General features: G+C 34.8%; 1 protein-coding gene across 5 annotated transcripts in view; it reads right to left on the bottom strand.

Annotated features, from left to right (window-relative positions):
- Window positions 1-19,707, bottom strand: part of Tinag (tubulointerstitial nephritis antigen) — a 69,957-nt gene that overhangs the window by 36,845 nt on the left and 13,405 nt on the right. For 3 of the 5 annotated variants that reach the window (XM_004668204.3, XM_045157208.1, XM_045157207.1), the window contains exons 5-9: window positions 14,885-15,008; window positions 10,120-10,270; window positions 8,664-8,844; window positions 6,506-6,551; window positions 3,108-3,228 (exon numbers count right to left, since the gene is read on the bottom strand). In XM_004668204.3, coding sequence (XP_004668261.2) covers window positions 3,108-3,228; window positions 6,506-6,551; window positions 8,664-8,844; window positions 10,120-10,270; window positions 14,885-15,008 — 623 coding nt within the window. The remainder of the gene's footprint in view (window positions 1-3,107; window positions 3,229-6,505; window positions 6,552-8,663; window positions 8,845-10,119; window positions 10,271-14,884; window positions 15,009-19,707) is intronic. The other 2 variants (XM_045157206.1, XM_045157209.1) reach the window with 2 other exon arrangements.

Genomic DNA, 19,707 nt, shown 5'->3' on the forward strand with positions numbered 1-19,707 from the left:
AATGAATACCAAAAAAGCAAATGAAACAAATATAGTTCAAAGGGAATTATTCCAGGAAACTAGAGAAGTCAGATATAGACTCAAAAAGGATAAATGATTCATCTAAAAGTCAAAAGTCAATCAATGTATAGCTGTTTCCTCCAGATTGAAACATTTCTTCTGTACAAGTCCCAGAGCGCTTTCCTTCTCCCACTTGGCCATGATCAGACTAGGTCTGGGATTCTGGAACCATTTCCTGTCACGGTTATGGAGTAACCATGAGCTGTAAGGAAAGAAATAGAACCTTCCTCAGCCCATCACCCACGAGCCCCTACCATACAAGGCAGTTTCTCTTCTCCTCTTCCCATAACCCTTATACCCAGTAGCCAAATGCTTCTAGCCCTATGGCTTCAGATCTCTCCTGCTGTTGCAATAAGTCATGGGTTCAAGAAAGCACTTGACTTGGTGCTTCTTTCCAAATCCATCACCTTCCTGTTGGGAAGAAGGAAACTCGAGAGCTTCAGGAAACTCCCAAAACTTAAAAAATCACATGACTCACATGACCTCTTCCTGGGAATGTTACAGCAGTTGAAATTGCTGGGAAAGAAGAATCTTCTGTGGAACTACCAGCAACGTGCCAATTTTAGTGATGCAGCCATGTGGCATGAGCTTTAGGTGGTGCAATTCTCCAAGTCAAATATACTCAAGTCAAATTTACTCTGGTCTGCAACCGGGAGAAGCTCATTGCTTTGCCATGCTGGACCTGGACGGAATTACTTCCCAGGACTGTCTCTGCCCTGTCTGCCTAGGTGAATAAAAATAGCCTCCCCAAGATAAGTAACATAGAAAAGTAATGAGATAAATGAGCCAAATGTAATAATTTCTATTTGTATCCTACCAAACACACACAAATGCAACACACACACACGGGCTTTTTAGGACATAGTACTGCTTGCTGTGAACATAGAAGTTACTTCATTTCCATAACAATTGACTACCTTTCAGTATAGTTAAAATTAACCTGAGTAATAAAATTTCAAACCGTAAAATCCTATTCTTGCTGCCTATTTGTCTTCATAACTTTTTGTTCAGTAAAAAAGGAGAGAAAAGGACAAGATATCTAATTTTTATTAACCAGCACTTATGTCAATTTTTTTAATATTTTATTTTTATTTATTTGAGAAAGAGTTAAAGAGAAGGAGGCAGATAGAGAGAAAAAATGGGTGCACCAGGGCCTCCAGCCACTGGAAACAAACTCCAGATGCATGTGCATCCTTATGCATCTCGCTTACATGGGTCCTGAGGAATTGAACTTGGGTCCTTTGTCATTGTAGCAAGTACCTTAACTGCTAAGCCATCTCTCTAAAGTCTAAATAATGACTTTTAAAGGGTTAAAATGAGGATTTTTTTCTCAATGTTCTTCTTTGCATGCCATTAATTTTAGTGATAAACATATTTTATACTTCATTTTATTTTTTAAATAATTGATGTAAATGATGTGTTCTCTTCTATAATAACAAAAGCACCATGTTTATGTATAACCCAAAAAGCAGATAACTATAGAATGAAGGTGAACAATCAAAAAGATGCAGAGTAAACCTATTAAAATAACAAAGGAAAACTGGCCAAGATTTGAAAGAATGCTGAGAAGCTGCATTTTTCTGCAAAAGAATGCAGTACAACTCTTTTTCACAAAATTTTAAGCTGTATAGTTGCTCATATTCCTATAAAATCTCCTGTCTCTCTCTCTCTCTCTGACACACACACACACAACCCCCTACCCATGCACTTTTTCTCTCAACTCCAGTATGACAAAGAGATATGTGCGATATTATAAAATTAATGTAATGTCAGTAATGGCTATCACTGTATAGTCAATGCATATATAAACACATAAACATATATATTAATTTTCCTGTCTATAGTATTTTTTTCTATTTGAAGTTTAGCCATATCCCACATTAATATAAAATATACTTTCTGTTCTATAATGCATATATTTTCAAGTATCAGAACCAAGATTACTCAAGGAACTAGTGATGTCTTAAAAATGTTAGTTTTTATAATTAAAATATGAGAACTTTTGAAATACAAGATGATTAAAGAGACATCCCACAGGATAACCTATCTACATACCTTAAAATTGAATCAAAGTGGTTCTCAGGATCAATAAAAGATGATGATTTACTTGTTGAGAGAGTTTATTCTGTTCAGGCTCAGTAAAATTTTTAAGAAAGACATATTCAATGGGAATTAAATCAGTTACAATTAGAGGCAAGATAAAAATAAAGTGAGACATTTTGAGAAACTCTCACAGGCTTGGTAAGGTTGGAATGGTTGAGAAGGTGGTGGTCAAAATGATTTCATAACTGGACTGACTTTCAGCATGGAGCCTATTTGAAAAATTATTTACTGTTGAGCCATTACCACCAATTATATTTGAACTAGTTTATTTCTCTCACATAGCAAAATTTACTTCTATACTTGTTTGATTTAACTTCCACAATCTTCAAATAGATATGAAATAAAGTAATATTTATTAGAAGTGATTCTACCTTCTCTTCTATGACTACAATGTTTAATTCTAATATAAAGGTCAATCCAAGTTATAATACATTTTGCATAGTATATTTCCCTTAATTATGTCATATATAGAACTGAATCCAATATTAGATGTCACTTGCCTTCTGAATAGATTCATAAAGATATATTCACAAGTTAGTGAGAGACAGAAAATGACTCCCAGAGCTGTGAATTATCCCTCAATAGTGCTTAAAACAATGGCAAAATGGTAGCAAGGTTTAGATACCTAAATATACTTCACATTCTTATTTGTATTTTCACTTTCCAAAAATTAAAATCTTCCAGATAATGAAGATTATTTTAAAAAAACATGTTGCTTTTTGTGTGAAATTTTTATGTATTTATTTGGGAGAGAGAGAGAGAACGTGTATGCCAGGGCCTTTAGCCTCTGCAAACAAACTTCAGATGCATAAACCACCTTATGCATCTGGCTTACGTGGGTCCTGGGGAATCAAACCTGGATCCTTTTATTTTTCAAGCAAGCGACTAAACTGCTAAGCCATATCTCCAGCCCAGACCATGAAGATTTTTAAGAAATGACTTACCCAGTGAGTTTGACCGCATGTGTCCGAAGCTTTTGATACTTTGTTTCTTCATTTGTGCTGATAACATGTCTGTATATCCCTGTCTTGTAGTAGAAGAAATCATCGTGGACTTGCATTATGGCTGGAATAAAAACCAACAGAACAAATAGCATAATTTTCACAAATCTTACTCAAAAGTCTCCAGAAGTAGGGTAAATTGCAAGGAGTTAAATCTTAGAAGGGATTGTGCACCTTAGCCCAATATTCTAACTTTCTTACACTTAATTGGTTACAATGTCTTCTTATTCTCTTATAAAACAACTTTACACCATTTAGAAAATAAATACAATATACCTCTTAAATGACTTTCAAACTCTTCCTTGCTGAGTTTGACTTTTTAAAGAGCAAATTCAAGGCTAGAGAGATGGCTTAGGGGTTAAGCGCTTGCCTTTGAAGCCCAAGAACCCCGGTTCGAGGCTCAATTCCCCAGTACCCACATTAGCCAGATGCACAAGGGGGTGCATGCATCTGGAGTTCGTTTGCAGTGGCTGAAGGCCCTGGCGCACCCATTCTCCCATTCTCTCTCTCTCTCTCTCTCTCTCTCTCTCTCTCTCTCTCTCACTCTCTCTGTCACTCTCAAATAAATAAAAATAAGCCAAAAAAAAATAAAAATAAAAATAAAATAAAGAGGAAATTCTGGAATTAAGATCACCGTGACAGGAATTCATACTTTCAGCTCTGGAAAGCTAAACTTGGGTTATATTTTTTTAAAATTAGAGCTTATGTTTCATTAAAGCACTCCTTCACTCCCTCACCTTAGATTCCTTTCTGTCTGTGTAGTGTGTCTATATATTGTGGAAGAGCTTGGGCAATCCAAGGTGAAGACTTTAAACACCTCTACCAAGAAGCATGAATTGAAGCTATTTAATAGGGATCTGACATGATAACTGGATAGCTGAGAAGAGCTAGTCTATTTTAGTTCAATGCATGTTTTAAATAAAGTCAGAACTAAGATGATGCGCATTTGTTCAGAAGATTCAACAATAAAGCATGTACTCCAAAGCTAAATAAGTCTTTTTAATGGTCTAATTTTATTCCATTCTTCAACGTTCAGTGCCTTTTCTGATGCTGTGTAGTCTCAGAAGTTGAATCTTCTTTATCTATGCAAAAACACATTCCCATAGGATTGTAAGCATTTATGTAACCGTACCCTGTAAAGATCTTTGCTTTGTCCTCTTCCCATACACCTAGACTTACTTTCAATAGATATTTGAGAACACACACTGCATTACCTATCCAGGATTATATTCATTTAACATTCTTTTGTATTGAAACAGGCAGAAATGCTGTATGTTAGGTCAGGCAACAATAAGCCAAAAATCACATTGCAGCTTCAGCAAAACCAAGCAGCATTCTATCCATTCATAAAATTTATTAAGGTGTTCAATGATTTTTTTAGAGCTTGACCCTAAGCACCATTAAGAAAAATATATTCTTCACTGATGTAAAACACTCCTAATAAAACACCACCACCACCAACAACAACAACAACAAAGAAGCTGTCACAATAACCTCATAAGCGGCATTTTCTTTAAGTCTCTGATGTCAAATCAAAATTAATGAGTCTAAAAATATACAATGAAATAAGCTACAATGGTGTAATTTTACTACCAGGAATCTGCAATGAACTTCTTACATAGAATTTTTGCATGCATGTAACCAAATGTAGCAAACTTGATTTTTGCTCTGTCTTGACTCTGGTTAAGACTGTCAAGAAAATGCTTCTCAAAAGATTTTTGCTGAAGGAGCATTGAGAGGTATATGGAGATAAAGATGGAGAGATGAAATATTAATACAATGACTTGAAGATTGATAAAGATTAAGTAAATTAGCAAAAGTCATTCAGGTAGCAAATGCCAAAGTAATCGTTTTGTATTTGGCCTTGAGCCTAAATGTTCCTGTTCTATTATATCTGTCACACAAACAACCACTAAATGATGTAGAATTACACAAAACTGTGAGACAAGAAGTTACACAAGACAAAACTGTTTCCTTTCATGGGTTTAAGATTTGCTACAAGGTCATAAGATTTGTGTCTGGGGAGGGGATATGTGTGTGTGTGTGTGTGTGTGTGTGTGTGTGTGTGTGTGTGTTTGTTTATTTACTTATTTATTTATTTATTTATTTATTTATGTACATTCATGTAGGCCAGAGGACAATTTTGGGTATTATCCTTAGAAATGCTATTCACCACTTTTTGAAACCAAGTCTGCCAATGGCTTGATGCTTATCAATGAAGCTATAATGGCTATTCTGGGGTCCTATGGGATCCATCTGCCTCTCCCTCCTTAATGTAGAGATCACAAACACATGCTGCCATTCAAAACATTTTACATGAGTTTTGGGATTGAACTAATGTCCTCATGTGTAGGAAGCATGCAATTCACTCACTGGGCAACTTTTCCTGGCCAAGAGTGTTTAAAATTAAATTTAGGATATGTTTACTTTAAGCTTTAATTTCTCAATGAATAATTTCAACTTCTGTAAAGATCCATGGCTCCTGCTATACACTGAAGTAGAATAGTAACTAGATCAGCATTTAGAAAAATCAAAAAAAAAAATTGCCAATAGTTCCTGGAGTATATAGCAAATGTTTTAAATTAGTGATGCTTGTGTTTTCCATTCCACTGTATTGATAATCTACTAAAGTCTTAAGTGTTCACAATTTTATACATTTTATCCCTAATTGAATTTTTTCCCATGCATATCAATCAGGATTTCTGCAGGGAATACATTTGTGAATTTATCTTTGTCATTGTCATTGGCACAAGGAAAATCAATAAATTAAAGAAATAAATAACAAAGTCAAAATCTATATGAAGCAAATCACTGAACAATTTTATTACTTAAATAACATGCACAAAATTGATTCAATTTCAAAGGCTTTTGTAAAATGCAAAGAAAATCATGCTAGCTTACTAAATTTCCCCTGTCCTAATTTAAAAAAGGAAACTAAGATGTTTCAACTAATTCTCAATTTTTGTCTATTATATAAATCACTTAAGGTGAAAGTAAGTATCTAAACTTCCATATGATGCTTTAACAGGACAAAATTGATAGAGTGAGCTTCTTATAAATTAATATCAGTACTTTATGCTTGAGTGTCTGTTGTCCATTTGGAAAGACCCAGCCAACTTTCTTCAAATGTGTCATTAATATGTAAATTCAATGTACAAATGAGTCTATCTTCTTAAGTCATAATGACTGCTAAAGAGCTAACCTAATTGCACTATTTGTCAAAGTATCAAACCGTTATGAAGACTCTTAGATATTTTTTAAAGCTCTTTTTACATGAACTCAATGTAATGTTGTTTACTATAGGAGTGAGTAGGTCAAACCCATCTTCTATCTGAGCTTACCTTGAACTGGTCCATTTTGTATAATTTCTCTCATTATTTCAGTTTCCTGGAATGAAATGTATCACTGAACATCAATGAGACATACTAAGCCTAATATTTTATGTACAATGTTAGCTGTGTGCAATCAACTTAGGAATCACATAATCCACCATGACTTCATTATTTACAATGTAGTCTAATCACAAACAATACATTAGAAAGTGTGGTAGAAGAGAATCTTGGCCCTGTACTTATTCTCAAGACATTTATATCTTGTACTCAGAAAACAAAACTACTAAATTCATTATTATATAATGATTTTTATTTTAGGAACGAGCATAAAGCACGGTGAATGAAAACAGAAAGAGATGTTAATTCCATTTAGGAATTAATAATACATCACAAGGGGCCTGGATTCTTGTGTGACAGTTCTCAAGATGGAATAGTGAATAGCCAGGAGTATGAAAGAGTATGTTGTACTCAGACCATAGAGACTGATCTTGTATATCAGGAACCTTTGCACAGGAGGCATAGATTAAAGCCTGGCAGGACACACATTTATATAAGTATCAGTATAGTCAATGCATTAAAAGACCTGTGCATCAAAATAACAACAATATATTGTATTCTGGAAGTAAGTGGGTCTAACAAAAGGTTCAGATTTTTTGAACATGAGGCCAGTTCTTACAAATATGATGACGTAAAACTTGCCTAGGCTTTAAAAAATATTTTATTTATTTATTTGACAGAGAAAGAGAGAGAGAGAGAGAGAACTGGTGCACCAGGGCCTCCAGCCACTGCAAATGAACTCCAGATACATGTGCCACCTTGTGCATCTGGCTAACATGGGTCCTGGGGAATCAAACCTGGGTCCTTTGGCTTTGAAGGCAAATGCCTTAACCACTAAACAATCCCTCTAGCCCCTGCCTAGGCTTTTTAACATAACAACTAAAAACTATGGGAGTCTTTCTCCCATTTTGGCTATATTCACTACAGTTATGTGGTAGACTAAGAAAAAAAGGTCACTAAAATAAACTATCACCACAAAAAGGTAGTGAGTAGCTGTAAATTTTCAAATTCACACACACACAAGAAAAATAATTTTAAATGCAAGTTTTCTTGGATATTTTTTAATTTTAATTTTTTAAAAAATTTTATTAGATATGGATACACTTAGTATGTAAACAACACATGTTGGTACCATCGGTTCCCTCATCTCTGCCCCTGTTCTGAAGAGGCCTTCCTCATTGGGAATGCATGTAACCCCAGGGGGATTGTGGGTCATGTGTTGTGGGGACAGCAGTCAGTTATGGGGGAGAGGCAATGTCTCTCTGCATAATGTCCCAACTTGTGTCTCTAATAATATTTCTGTGCCCTCTTCCCCAAAATTCCCTGAGCCATGCTGAGTGCATTTTAAGCCTACTTCAGGGATGGGCTGTTAGGAGCCTCTGGATCTCTGCTTTAGTAGATGTTGAGTGTCCTCAGTGTCTATCTCCTTCACCCTGTGCTGAAATCAGGTTCAATGAGAAAGCATCATTCTTGCTCAGTTACCCAATTCTTTGACATTTTTAAACTTGAAACTTATCATTTATGTTGGTAATATAAAGACTAAACATCTTACCCAAAGTATAAGTTTTTATTGGTCACATTCAGCATAAAAATTGTGTCTGAGGGCTGGAGAGGTGGCTTTGTAGTTAAAAGCTCTTCCTTTGCAAGCACGAGAGTCTAAGGAGTTCTGAGAGTCCTCCTATGTTTGATTTCCAACACTCACATAAACAGCTAGGCACGGTCACCTGCACCTGTAACCCCAGTCCTATAGGGAACTAGAGCTCAAGTATCACAGGAGCTCATGAAAACATGGAAAGCACCAGGGTCATTAAGAGACTCTGGCTCAAATAAGAATAGGTAGGTCAATGGAGTAGGATACTTGATGTTTCTTACTGGCCACCACAGGTGCATGGGACAACATACGGTCGCATACATGTGCACCACCAAAACCACACCACACATACCACCCCAACCATACAACATGCTCCCTTCACACACATAAAACATTATATCTGAGAGCATAACATAGTTGGGCAATAATATTTTCAAGTAATTTTTAAATAATCTTAACAGTAGAGCTATTTAGGTTTAAGAGTGTCAGTCATCATTAGTGCTTGCTATTCAGACTTACATTGGAAGAGACTCTGTATGGAGGAGAACATTGGTAGATCTTGTTAGATTTCTCTATGCTATTGGGACATGGCTTTGTGGCATGTCTTTTACCCCGCCCATCGGATTTACTTGCCATGGCACAGATATTATTGGTGGTATTTTGTTCTTTGAAAAGCGGATAGCATGCATGAGATACCAGTCTAAGATGAATAAGAGAATAAGAAAAAAAGAGAGAGAAAAAAATAATTAGTAAAATGGCATCATAACATTTATGTTTAACTTTTCTGGAGTAAATATTTGTAATTTTGCTTGCTATTTGCATATATATATATTTATATATAAATATTTAAATTGTATTTATTTGTTTGAGAGAAAGAAGTATATTATATCTATCTATATATACATATATGTGTGCATATATATGTATATATATATATGTATATATGTGTGTATATATATATGTATGTATGTATGTATGTATATATATATATATATATATATATATATATATATATATATATATATATAGAGAGAGAGAGAGAGAGAGAGAGAGAGAGAGAGAGAGAATAGGTATGCCAAGGCCTCCATCCACTAACAAACTCCACATGCATTTGGCTTTGCAGGCAAGTGCCTTAACCACAAGGCAATCCCTGCAGCCCTATAATTTATCTTTTAAGCTCATAAAATCTTTCATTTTACTCATAATACAAAATAAAAGCCAAACAAAGAGTATTTTCCAGGAAGATATCAGCCTAAATTGTTCATTCAAAGCAACACTTTATTAGACAAAGCATGAGAAAAAAAATCATGTGTTAGCTCCTGTGAGTGTCTGACATGCCTTCTCTCTCTGGGTTAGCTGCATAGTTAGAAGCTATGAGAGAAGTAAATCAGATTTGTTGATGGAAAATGAGAGGAGCACTTAGCATATCACAGTTCATCAGTTGACCAAGGGGTCAATGATTCAGCTCACAAACACCTTTACCCTCACAGTAGACACAGGATGCCATGTAGGTATCAGCCATCATGAGATTAATTTTTCCTCATATAATTATTGTGAGACAATGATTATTGTGAATTAAAACACTTATAAGTACTTTGTTTCATTTTTGTTATATTTAATCTGACTTTTCTTGTAATTACATATCATAAACCTAGGTAACCAAGGGAATAACAGATTTATCAGCAGCATTGATTCTGTTATTGCCTATTGGGGACCCAGTAAAAAAATGTCTGGCTGAGATCAATAAGAAAAATATATCTACTTGAGTTTTCTCATTAATTTTTTGGGAAATGTTGACACTATTATCTCTGCTTCTAATACTAGTGAAAAAAGATATATATATATGTACTATTTATACAGATGTGGAATAATTTTTAGAGTACTTTAAGGTTTGAAACAAGCATTATTTTTCTGTGTTCTAACTTAAGACAGCACTTATAAGAATTTTAGAAACGCACGATAGGCAGCTATTTACCCACGTTTTCTCAGGTACCACCAAGCCCTGTCAATGCTTCCACCATTGCATCCATGATGATTCTTGGCACAACAAGAGATTAAATTCTGAGGTGAGAGATTGGCTGTGTATCTACCGTTAGATTGGATTGCAATTCGGTCAGCTGCCACACCTATGTCAAATAAAAATAGTGATTAATGTTCAAATGGCATATAATATGATACTTTAATAATTTACATAGCTCTTTTTGTTCAAACTCCAAGATAATTTTCAAAATTAAAGTCAAATGGTACCAATATAGCTTATGTATTCCAACCATTCAACTCTGCCATTTCAACCCTAATGTTTGTTTTATATTTGTATCTTGAATTTAGAGACTTTTCTAGTTCAAGATTCCTTTGTGCGTATTTTCCACATTTCATTAAGAAATCTCTCTATTGGTAGATTTTATCAAAGGAAATGGCCATGGGTTATTATACTTCTATCTTCTGCACCTAGAACATTTTCTTCCATGTAGGTACAGATAAACACATTTTTAATGATTATAAATAAACTGAAAAATCATTAAAATTCATCATGAAAATATTAATTATATGATCATTTCTTGTCATTTTATATATTAAAGTAAATTGGACCCCTAATTAAAAAACTTTTATCTAATGTAGCTACCTTGGAGACCATACTTTAGCTAATTCAAAGTAGTACAAATCTATGTTATATCTCAAATCTATTTATTAATTTTATCTCCACAATATGATGAAAAATTATCTTAATAATATTTTATTGGGGGCTGAGGAAATGGCTTAGCGGTTAAGGCATTTGCCTGTGAAGCCTAAGGACCCCTGGTTCAATTCCCCAGAACCCACATAAGCCAGATGCACCAAGGGGCACATGCATCTGGAATTTGTTTGCAGTAGCTGGAGGCCTGACATGCCTATCCTCTCTCTCTCTTCTCTCTCTCTCCCTTTCCCCCCTCAAATAAATAATAAAATACTTTAAAAATAATATTTCATTGGATATAGAATTTAGTCTTTATATATGCAAATATATAAATATAAAGGTGAGTACATTATTAGCTATAGTTATCATTAACTATTATAATTGTGATTAACAATTATTAGTGTATCTATAGCTGTAAATGTAATATTGTCTACTACATACAGCATGTGACTAATGATATGCAATATGATATAAGATTAATAGCATAATTAATATTAGCTATAACAAGCAAATTAGTATTACCAGTTGTAGACACACATTAACCTTTTAGGATTCAACTTTCTAACTAATTCTGTAGCATTAACTAACCCTTTTCCCAACATTTATTCAGCTTATACATGTCACCAGCACTGTAGTATTAAAGGTTATGCTGTTCAACAAGAGGAGAGAGGTATGGTCCTACCCTTCTATAGTGACAGGCCTAGAAATTACTCAATGGGTGGCAAGATCTATACAAGTCATCAGTTGGGTCATGCTTCTTTGGTAAGCTAATGTGAACAATGAGGTCATGAAAACATTAGCATGGCTGCCATTTCAATAAATAAATATTTTGGTGCAGAATCCATAGAACAGTTTCATTTTTTTAAACTTTTTTTGTCCATTTTTTATTTATTTATTTGAGAGTGACAGACATAGAGAGAAAGACAGATAGAGGGAGAGAGAGAGAATGGGCGCGCCAGGGCCTCCAGCCACTGCAAACGAACTCCAGACACATGTGCCCCCTTGTGCATCTGGCTAACATGGGTCCTGGGGAGTCGAGCCTTGAACCGGGGTCCTTAGGCTTCACAGGCAAGTGCTTAACTGCTAAGCCATCTCTCCAGCCCCATCATTTTTAATGTTTAATCTCAAGATAATCCAAAGAGATCTTTGTTGTTCACTTTTAATTAAAGGCAAAAGGCCAAATGCTCCTTCTAACCAGATTTTATCAACAAAAATTACTTTTCCCTCAACAAAATTGTGTATAGGAGCCTTTCAAAGTGCTAATACGGAGTTTTTCTGAATTCACTTTATAATAATTCAGGCACATATAAATATGCATATGTGTTCTATGTAACTACATGCTTAATTCTATAGTGTAATTACTGGCACACTTTAGGTGCTTAATTTATGTTAAATCTGCAACCTTCCACTTGCTCCTCAATTTTCAACTACTATTTTACTAGCATTTAGTTCACAGAATCAATTTGCATTATACTATTAACTCTGATAATCTCAACAGAACAATTTTCTATTTCCTAAAAGAAAACAGAAATTCTTCAATATATTTACATTTTCTTTAATAAGTCAGCATCAAATATCAAGTTTTTAAATGTTAGCATAGTTCTTTTTCCTTCTTAAACTACATTTATAAGAAACTGTAGTCAAGGGCCTGGGAAACCTGGCATTCATGATTGTCTCAGAAAGTCCTCATCTTTTGGTTTCAAGGGCGGGAGTCCTTTACTTATTTGGCCTCCTTCATATTACTGGATGACTGACCTTGGTGACTGCTAAGGTCTCTGAGCTCCATTCACTTAGATTGTGCGTAAAGGAGAGTGTTATCAATGCTAATTATGTGATACATTCCTCTTGTTTTTATAGATATTTCTGGATTGCAATGAAAATTTAATGCAAATTTACTTGAAATGTCTTAGAAAATCAAGAGTTGATGATTTAGTTCTGCCAACTGTTTATGTTCTATGTTTGGAAAGATCCAGCACCACCTCTGAGGCCTACTCTATTATTATCCCTGTTTATTTTATTCTATTTCCAAATCTACTCTGTGACATGAATTACTCAATTGTCTCTACTTCAGAAGCTTCTGATATAGCTTGAGTTTTATTTGGTTATGTAAATATTTCTGTACATGTGTGAGATTTAGGTAGTTTATTAATTCCATTTTGCAGTGGTTTTTGTTACTCTCAATTTCCCCTTTGTTTTTCTGTTTCTTTTCTTTGTTGTTGTTGTTGCTGTTGTTGTTTTTGAGGTGGTGTTTCACTCTAGTCCAGACTGACCTGGAACTCACTATGAGGTCTTAGTGTGGCCTCAAACTCGTGGTGATCCTCCTACCTCTGCTGGGATTTAAGGTGTGTGCCAACACCCCTGGATTTTTTTCCCTTTATTTTAATTTTAATTTTTTTGTTTATTTTTATTTATTTGAAAGCAATGGACAGAGAGAGAGAGAAAGAGGCAGATAGAGAGAGAGGCAGAATGGGCACGCCAGGGCCTCCGGCCACTGCAAATGAACTCCAGACAAATGCGCCCCCTTGTGCATCTGGCTAACATGGGTCCTGGAGAATCGAGCCTTGAACCGGGGTCCTTAGGCTTCACAGGCAAGCACTTAACTGCTAAGCCATCTCTCCAGCCCCCCTTTATTTTAATTACCATTTCTGGATACATCTTTCTAGAATTTATTTTCTTTCACACAAAAGCACACATGCAAAGAATTAAGGTAGTTTATAGTACTTAATATACAGGATGTAAAACTGTAACTTCTGAAATAAAAACAAAACGGTCAAAAACATCTCCTCTGGTGGGCTGATGAATTTAGCATGAGGAAGATGCAGATGTAGGCCTGCCCTAAGTCCATCTGTCAGGCTGTTACTTGAGACACCAGTATTCACATCCTGCTTAGTACCTCAACAAGCTGCTATTTTTCACCACTAACAATGTCCCTTATCTTATTGAAAAGTACTGATCTATCTTATCATGTGGAAGAACTATTATACATAGAACATAAGTTAGCTGATTAAATCTTTAACTCAATAAATAGAAATGAGATAGCCAGGGTATATTATGCTGCAATGGTAGGCAGTAGTGTAGAATTAAGTCACAGCCACTCTGGACATGAATCTGTCCAATGCTATGCTCCTGGCAGAGAAAATTCTGGAATGACCTATTAATACTATGAAGCAAGGATATGCAAATAAGATCAACTTATTTCTGTCCCAAGATATGCCACCTTTCACAGCTAATGTCTCTGAGAGCTTGTAAGCTTAGTTCACAGTGCTCTTAGTGCTTTAATCTACGAACCACACAACATAGTTTTATGAAGATCTTTTATGGTAACCAGGTGTTACCATGTTAGGTTTTATATAGTGGAAATACAACTAAATATTCTGTTGAGGAAAATTTTCAAGATCAAATCTTGGGATCAGCCTATTTAATTTATTTACTTGACTTATGAACTTCTATAAAACTAACTATAAGAGAGGTGTCCTATATACTTTGACAGTAATTTTGACATTAATTTAACAGCTAATCTTATTAGAATCATTTTTACTTTATAATTAAACATATATTTATTTTGTATAAAATGAGAAAAAAATGTGATCTGAAACTAAGTTGAAAAGTTTTACTTTGCTTCAAAAGTGTTCATGAACTAAATATATTTTTGTAAATCCTAAATAAATAGATAGAATAAAAATAAATAATAGTTATAGTAATAAAGAAATAGAATAATAAATAAATAATAGATAAAAAAGCAATAGAAAGCAAATAGAAAAATATGTAAGGATAGATGTACGTACATATTAAAGTAACAGATCATGTTATGGATTAAAAGGAACCATAATTATATTATTATGTGACCTTGTTTCTCAATAAACAAGGAGCATTTGGCATCTTCAATTTACTCTTCTATTTCATTATCTATTTCTAGTTATTAATGATTTTTAGAATAAAATTTATAATTTTTGGCCTGTTTTTTTATGATTTGGTAATATTTAAATATTAGAAGCATTCCAACTGCTCTATCAGGCTCTAAAGACAAAGGGGAAAAATAAGGAAGTAATTTAAAGCACTTTATTACTTGCAGTGGAAAATGCCCAAGATGCAGCACAATTTTTTTGGTCCAGTGGACCATGAATCCATCCAGGCCACTTATAAGAAGCAATGAAAATCTCTGGGAGGTCAGCTTTAGCAGGCAAGGAAGACTAGAAGAAAGAGAGATAGAAATGTTAGCTTTTTTTCAAATAGATCACAATAGTCATCATAAGATGCCAAACATATTCTTTTATGATGTTTATAATTATCTTGTAATTAATTTCAATTCAAGTTTCAAAGTGAAATATACCTCTCTATGTAAATTTTATTTCACTATTTAAAATGACAGTTGTAGGTGGAAAATCTTAATATACTATAAAATCATAAGTACATTTCATAAAATACTTCTAGGTTACCAGACAATGCAATAATTTGTGATCCAATGTTTCTATTATCTTGAATTAGTTTGATCATTCATACAGTTGTTCATTAAGTTATTTAATTTTTTCCCATGACAAATTTTTTCTTCTCTGTTCCTTTTACTTTGAAGATTGTGTGTGATGTTTGTATGTTGAGGAAATCTATTTGTGGTAACTACCAATTAATACAACTAGAATGCCAAAGAACACATATATTACATACAATTACTGAGAAATGAAGCTGAAATGAATTTGTTGATATTTATGAAATCCATGATGTCTTAAAATCCTACATTAAATTCCTCATAGGGCCAGTTTGGGCTAGTATTTTTCCAAGAAGAAACATTAAAAGTTTTGGAACTTTCTCTGTTAATATATCAAAGAGAATCTATGAACTTATTTTTAATTTTTCTTCATTCTTTTCTTTCTTTTTCTCTATTTCAGTATTAATCATCTTTTATCTTCTTCCAAATGCTTCAGTGACATCTAAAAGCTAAAGGACCCTTAGTTAAAAATTATTTACTCCTGGGACTGCATCCATATTTCATAATTTTGTTAACACCATTTTCCATTAATATCCTTTCTCTATTTCATGAAAACTACATGGCTATAGTACCCTTTAACAAAAGTTAAACATCTGTAAAGATAAAATTTCACCTATTTAATAGCTTTATGAGTGTACAATGAACTAATGATCTTGAAAAAAAATTACTTCTAGAAAGTATAACAGGTTCAAATTCTAAAGCAAGTAAAATGGAGAACTTCTTGAGAAGGCATCCAGCCAAAATAATGTATAAATCATAAGATTAATGTAGTGTTCACTTTTGATCTAGAGAGCTACTACACAGGATGAAAAAAATATGAAACCTGAGTTCATATTAAAACCCTGATACTTAGATGATCTAATAAAAAGCCAAGAAAAATCACACAAATCTCAGCATTGTGCTGAATGAGTAATGAAGAGGCATAAAAAGACAGAAATCTGAAATTTCTAGGCTGCTAGATGGACTATATGCCAGAATAAGAATAACATTATAAGGATCACTGCAGTGGTATAAACTAGTCCTCATAGATACTTCTATAACTGCAAGATTCACTTTCCAATTTTATTATTATTGGTTTATGTGTGTTCAATTAAGCACTTATAATATTAACTTACTTCATGGCTGCAGAGAAACAGGTTAAGTATCTGAGGTTCTGCTGTAACTTTATCAGTTTAAATTTCTAATTCAATAACAGAGTGAGAATGTATCACTCTTAATAGGTTGAAGCAATAAATATATAACTATTATTTCAAGCACATGTCAACAGGATTGGGTTATACAGAATATGGCTCCTACATTTGAAAGATTAACAGCTTGTTTTATACTTGGTAAATATTCAGATGGATATAAATAATAGGATATAAATAGATCTCTCTGTCTCTCTGTCTCTGTCTCTGTCTCTCTTTCTCTCTCTCGCTCTCGCTCTTTCTCTCTCTCTCTCTCTCACACACACACAAATGGTTCATTTAGCAGCCACTGTATACATTTCTTATGTGAATTAACCCTCTATCCAGTAGCGCTCTCCCCCATACTTTAGTTTGGATAATGAGAGACACCTAACAACCAAGAATATAATTTGATTCTGACCTTTGATAGGGTGACATTTCCCCTGAACTATTTAATATTGGGGAGGTCAAGGTTAATTTTTTGGTGACCTGTGACTAAATGAATATTTCTCAATTTCAACAATATTTGCCTTTGTGTCTTAACATTTGAAGAATAATCCTTTGATGTTTGTCTAGTTTTAAATTCTAGAGTATTTTTGTTGCTTTTTTTTTTTTCAAAGGAAGAGTCTCACTCTATCTAGCCTAGGCTGACCTGGAACTCAATAAGTAACCCCAGGCTGGCTTTGAACTCACAGCCTCAGCCTCATAAATGCTGGGATTAAAGATATGTGCCACCACACCTGAATTTATAATTTTTAAAAACTCTGTTAGTACCAGTGGCTGTACTCTGGCAGGTGCTAGCTCTTGTCCAGACTTCTTTCTTCGTTATTGGTATAAAATTTTAGTTAGTTAGTTACTTACTTAGTTAGTTAGTTTGTTTGTTTGCTGTTGTTTGGAGGTAAGGTCTTGCTTCAGCCTAGGCTTCCCTGGATGGAATTCACTGTGTAGTCTCAAGGGGCCTCAAACTCATGGCAGACCTCCTACTTCTGTCTCTGGAGTGCTGGGATTAAAGGCGTGTGCCACCACCAGGGTCAGAGAAATGATTACATTTGTCTGGTATACTGTTGCCATTTTCAGGATTAGTTATAGTGGTGGTTTGAATGCAAAGTGGCCCCTATGGATTCAAGTGTTTGTCATGAATCCTTCTATTTAGTTCTCAACTTGTAGAGCTTTGAAAAGTGTGTTGCTGATGTATGAAGAGTTGAACCAGCTTCCTGCTTGTGCTATGCTTTTCTCTGCCATCATGAAACTTCCTCTTGAAACTATAAGCTCAATATATGCCCTTTTCTCCCATAAGATGTGTCTGATTATGTGATTTGTCTCACAAATGAGAAATTAATTTTTACTGGTATCAGCAAAAGTATTATTTGGTAGCTTCTAAAACCTTGCTTTAAGAGACAATGGGCACTTAAATTTTGTTCCTCTTGTTCTTCTGTTCCAGTTGGTAGAAACTTGGACATTATAGATGGACATGAGGTATCATTTCTGAACAATGGATGAGCTTGGAAATAAGTGACAGTGAATCTACAGGAAAGAAGGAGATGGGCACCCAGTATCACAGCGTACCTTGCATCACATAGGATTGGCTAGGAAGAGGTCAATTTTGTCTCACGCCATTGTCACTTACAGCGTTTGTCACTCACAGCTGAGCTGAATCATAGCTAATGCAACACACATGCAGGAAAAGCTCTCTACCTCCTAGCAACCCCACCCAGCCCTACATGTAGGCGAAAAGTCATACTAGTTAATCAGTGTGTATATGTGCACACGTGCAGGCATGCAGGTTTGTGCATGGGCCAGGGTTCCTTGATGCTGAGAATGAGCACAAACATCTTTGCCACTTTTAAAAATAGGTATTTTTTATTTATGAGAGAGAGAATGAGAACACCAGAGCCTCTGGTCATTGCAAACAACCTCCATATGTATGTACCACCATGTGCATCTGGCTTACTTGGGTACTGGGGAATAAAACTTGGCTCCTTAGGCTTCGCAGGTAATTGCCTTAATGGCTGAGCCATTTTTCCATCCCCTGGGCCACTTTTTGCATCAATCTTCTGAGGGTGGCTTGAGAAGTGAACACAGGCCTACAGGTTTTAGAACAAAGCACTTTCATCTACTGAGACAACTCCCTAGCCTCTACATGTACCTTTTAATATGTCTTCACATGTAATGTTTCTGCTGGCTCAGAAGCACCTCAGTGAATATCCTTGCAGGAAGGCAAAATGATTTATTTCCATTATTTTTTCTGAGACATTGACAAAGTTCTATATTTAAAATGTCCAAGTAGCCTTTCTCTAGTCACCCATATTCACATACTATTCTTTGTTACTTGTCACATTAAAAGAAATAAGCATATTATCATAGAAGTCTCTGTACAACACCTACAATATTTCTCTAATTATACTCAGTAGAACATCAATAACCAGTAGTGACTTTAGCCAAAGAATGATACCAATCTAGATTGGCTGGCCAGTGAACCTCAGCCTTTCCTCAGCACTTGGAGTACAATGCAACCACACTCAGATATTTTTTATGTGAGTTCTTTAGATTAAAATCTGGCCTTCATGCTTGCAAGTTGAGCACTTTACAAAGTAAGTCATCTCCCCAGAACATAAGAATTTTTGAGGATAAAGCTTTATTAATCATCATAGCAACCATATCTGAGGTTGATTGATAATGGATAATCTAAGACATATAAAACAAAGTGTTTATGAATTCAATAACATTGGTTTAAAAATGAAAATATGAGTCTAGAAAGATTGCTTAGTGGTTAAGGCACTTTCCTGAAAGCCAAACTACCTGGATGATGGGCTTGATTCCCTGTACCCACGTAAAGCCAGATACACAAAGTAGAACATGCATCTGGAGTTCATTTATAGTGGCTAGAGGCTGCAGTGTGCCCATTCTCTTTCTCTCTTTCTCTCTCTTTCTCCATCTCTCTCTCTCTCTCTCCATGACCCCCCTCTCTCTCTCTTTGTGCACATTGTGTGTGTGTGTGTGTGTGTGTTTATGTGTGTGGTGAGTGAGATGGAATATTCATGTAATTTCAGCATTAATGTGATTTAGTAGGATCATAGTAGGATCATGAGTACAAGGTCAGTCTCAGTTACACATCAAGATCCACACCAGCCTTTAGAACACAGTGAAGTACTGTCTCAAGTATTAAGATGAAAATAAGCTAAATGAAAAGAAAAATATAAACATCTTTGTGAAGCTTTAGCACTGTGTGTTAATCAGACC

Source organism: Jaculus jaculus, chromosome 8, assembly GCF_020740685.1.
Source record: "Jaculus jaculus isolate mJacJac1 chromosome 8, mJacJac1.mat.Y.cur, whole genome shotgun sequence".
NCBI lineage: Eukaryota > Metazoa > Chordata > Mammalia > Rodentia > Dipodidae > Jaculus > Jaculus jaculus.